At 43.8% G+C, this 3,743-nt stretch overlaps 1 protein-coding gene across 1 annotated transcript in view; it reads right to left on the bottom strand.

The window, feature by feature from the left end:
* Positions 1-391: 391 nt before the first annotated feature.
* LOC105991563 (CUB and sushi domain-containing protein 1-like) overlaps positions 392-3,743 on the bottom strand; it is an 871,556-nt gene continuing 868,204 nt past the window's right edge. The window contains exons 68-69 of the mRNA XM_013024215.1: positions 3,166-3,298; positions 392-551 (exon numbers count right to left, since the gene is read on the bottom strand). Coding sequence (XP_012879669.1) covers positions 392-551; positions 3,166-3,298 — 293 coding nt within the window. The remainder of the gene's footprint in view (positions 552-3,165; positions 3,299-3,743) is intronic.

The raw sequence follows: 3,743 nt of genomic DNA, 5'->3' as shown, positions 1-3,743 counted from the left end.
CCCGTGGGGGTTGAAGGGAAACAAAAACACAGACTGAGCTGCTACCATTTTGTCACCGCATGAGGAGGACATACGCACTGCCCAGAGACGACACGGAAGGCATCCGGCCACACAGGGGGTGGGGAGTCCGCGGCCTGAGCCCGCCGTGTCTGCGGGACGCGGCCTCCTTCCCTGTGTGTGCCTCGCTTTCAGGGGAGGCAGCTAGGCATTTGGAAACCGCTTTGGTGATGGAGATGCGTCTGCATGGAGCTTCCTGCTGCACGTCTGCCGAGATGAGGGTGGAGATGGCTGCACAAAGCAAGAGCGGAGGGGGTGGTCTATGGCACCAGAGGAATTACTGCTTGTCCATCAGAGGTATGGCTATGAATCAGTCCCAGTGGGGTGCTGAGGGCTATACCACTGTACACACTGTGTTCAGAGTCGTGTCAAACCTCACAGCCTTGGCCTCTGTGGGTTTTAAGTTTGTATCATACATGGGGTTTTCAAAGGAAGCTTGTCCATTGCTGCTCTCATGTCCAGCATACCCATTGTACTGGACTTTTGGTCTTGTTCTAAAAGGAAGAGAGGGAGTGCAGTTAGACACCGGGACTCTGTGGGAGAGGCATGGCGGCCAGACCAGCAGTGGGACAGGACACTCCAGGAGCAGGACCTGCCCTGCAGGAGCACCTGTGAGGGTCACCGCTGGCTGTGGCTGGAATTATGCATAGAACTTAGACAAAGGGGAACTATTTCCCAGATCAAATAATTGTCCCTGTGAAGAGTGAGTCTTCAAATCTCCCAAGAAATTGAGATGCTCTCAAAGTCTGGAGTAAGTGGACTTTGATTTGAACATCAACTCTCTATGCTCCATCATACAGCACTGGTGAAGTCACTGAACCTTAGGGTGCTGCACATAATGGCCCCGGGGTGGTTCATCTACACTATGATAGAAACTGGGTTGAGAGTCATCCGGTAGTACCATCACCAAATCGTAGTTATTTTTCTAATGTTATTCAATCTCTGGTAAATTAAAAACAAATCTTTATAGAAATCTTTATATGAAATACTTATCATTGAAGCATTTTATGTTTTGTGATTAAATATAATCATACTATATATTATATATAATCCATGTATAAAGTATTAGAAGGTTTTGTTTTGATGCCAAAATCTAAATGTATCTATCTGTTCAGGCTCTTTTTTCTCCCTTATTAGAGACAAGTAAAGAAAAAAGACAAGGATGGTAAAATAGAATGGCGCTGTGGACAACCACAATGAAGCAAAAACTTCATTGATCCAGGATGAGTTAGAATGGCCACCCTCAAGAATACAAACAGTAACAGATGCTGGCATGGATGTGGGCAAAAAAGAACCCCCACTACACTGCTGGGGGAAATGTAAGCTTGTTCAGCCACCCTGGGAAGCAGTATGGAGGTTCCACAAAAATGCTAAACATAGAGCTCCCCTATGACCTAGCAATCCCACTCCTGGGCATTTACATAAATGACCACAAACAAGGCCACACTAAAGCTACCACCACAACCATGTTCACTGCAGCACTATTTACCACAGCGAAGATATAGAATCAGCCCAGATGCCCCTCAATGGGCAAATGGATCAAGAAAATGTGGCGCGCGCACACACACACACACACACACACACACACACACAAGAATTTGACTCATCTATTAGATTTAAAAAATCTAAAAAAGGATGGATTTGGAAAAAATCATGCTTAGTGAAGTCAGGCCCAAAGAGACAAAGAACAAATGCTTTCTGTCATGTGTGGAAGCAAGAACTACTTTATGAGTGTTGTAGTAAACACTTCTGGGCTGTGCAAGTGTATACAGATGTATCAACCAAAATTTGTTATTTTTAGGCAAGAATTCAAATGGTGTAATTTCTTAGGAAGGCTAACTCACAGTTCAGTAAAAGGAACTCCGAGAAACAGATACTGGAAAGGCTAGGTATAGAATCAAGGGGAGAGGAGTAGATGAATAAAGACAGTAAGGGAGGAAGAATGCAGTCATAAAATGTACACCCTACAAAATTAAAAAAATTGGGGGTTGGGAGGGCTGGGGGAGAATAATGGAAGGGGTGATATTGATCAATGTGCACTATATTCATAAACTGTTTGTTGAATGGTAACTCTTTGTACAACCACTTAAAGATAATTTTTTAAAACCATAAAAATAAAAGCTAGGTTGGTGGCTCATGCTTGCAATCTTAGCTACGCAGGAGGAGTTTCAAAGCTAGCCTGGGCAGGGAAGTCTGTGAGATTCTTAGTTCTAGTTACCCACCCCACCCTCTAAAAGCTATAAGTGGAGCTATGGCTCAATTAGTAGAGTACATCTTGAACAGACCCCTGGCCCTATGTTCTAGCCCCGAGACCTGGATAAACCCACAAAAAAGTATATCATAACACTTATGTTGTTTTTGTAGCCAAGACTAAGTGGATATAGGTGCATTATATGAAATCATTCAACGTATTTAATACATTTTAAGCTTACTTCAGAGTAGCATAACTTTTGTAATTTGTATAATATCCCGAACTGTACTTTAGGTCAATTTGACATATGAAAAATCCATCCAACTAATATATCACACATATATAGATGTACATGGATTTTATAATTCCTCTACAACCCCTTAAACACATTTGTATCCACATCACCCCAAAGGCAGTGAATGGATCCATTAAAGCTGCTTTCTCCATGTTTTGACACTTACCCATTAAGAAGGATTTGCAAATTAGTGGATATCTGGGGAACCTTTATAAGGTGGGAGCATATATTATTGTTGAATGCATGGAATCAGTAAAAAAAAAGTATACGTTTTAGGTTTGCTTTGCCCAGGTCATGGAGACTATTCTGTTGATAGAGTGGACATTCTCTTGATGTTCTAGTTGCTGAATGGCAAAGCATGCTAGATTTTAGCTTGATCATTAATTTCATTAAAGCTAACTATTCCCATGTGTCCTATAAACAAGGTAAAATCAATTCAAAGAAAAACAAAAACAGCATCACCAACAGCGAAACACGAGGTATAGACGTATTCTCATAAAAGAACACAAGTATCCTTATGTCCCAAGAGAGTCATCACATACTGACGGACATCACATGCACACGAGTGGATGCACACCAGCAGTTCACACTCAGAAAACGTTCACACTTCTTCCTGCGGTACCTGTGTTTGTAGAGGTAAAATGCGAACCCTGATAAAATTAGAGCAAAGAACGGGACCAGAATGGCAGCCGCCACAGAGCCACCGCTGGTGCCGTGGTAACGACTCGAAGAATCTGGATCAGAGTTGGAGGGATCTGAAAGAAAAGGGGAAAATTTTAATTTGCAGCTCCTGCACTGGCCGTGAACCTACCTCCAGGTATTTCACCCACAGGGACCCAGCTAGTAGGCTTTCCTGAAGACTTCCAGGAACAGATCCTGCCTCCCCTAATTAACTCAGTGGTAGCATGGCGTAGGCAAGAGTCCCACATTTCAAATGCCAGGAGGAGGCATCCTGACTTTTGGTTTCAGCTATAAGGATCTGTATTTGTGCAAAAGCTAGCAGAAAGCATGTATACATGGTTTTCCACGTTCCGAGGATTGCTCCTCACTTGTCCGTAAAGTTATACAAACTTCCCAGAGCTGTGGAGAGATGTATGGCATCCTGGTTTACCAAGGTAGCATGCACCAGAGTCAGTGCCGGCGGGTGCAAGGTGCACAGGGGAGGTGGGCCGCGGGCTCCCGTCAGCGTGGGGGCCGGGG

This window comes from Dipodomys ordii, unplaced genomic scaffold (genome assembly GCF_000151885.1).
Source record: "Dipodomys ordii isolate 6190 unplaced genomic scaffold, Dord_2.0 Scaffold74, whole genome shotgun sequence".
Lineage (NCBI taxonomy): Eukaryota > Metazoa > Chordata > Mammalia > Rodentia > Heteromyidae > Dipodomys > Dipodomys ordii.
The sequence above is the reverse complement of the archived record's forward strand: the minus strand, read 5'-3'. Positions and strand labels throughout refer to the sequence as shown.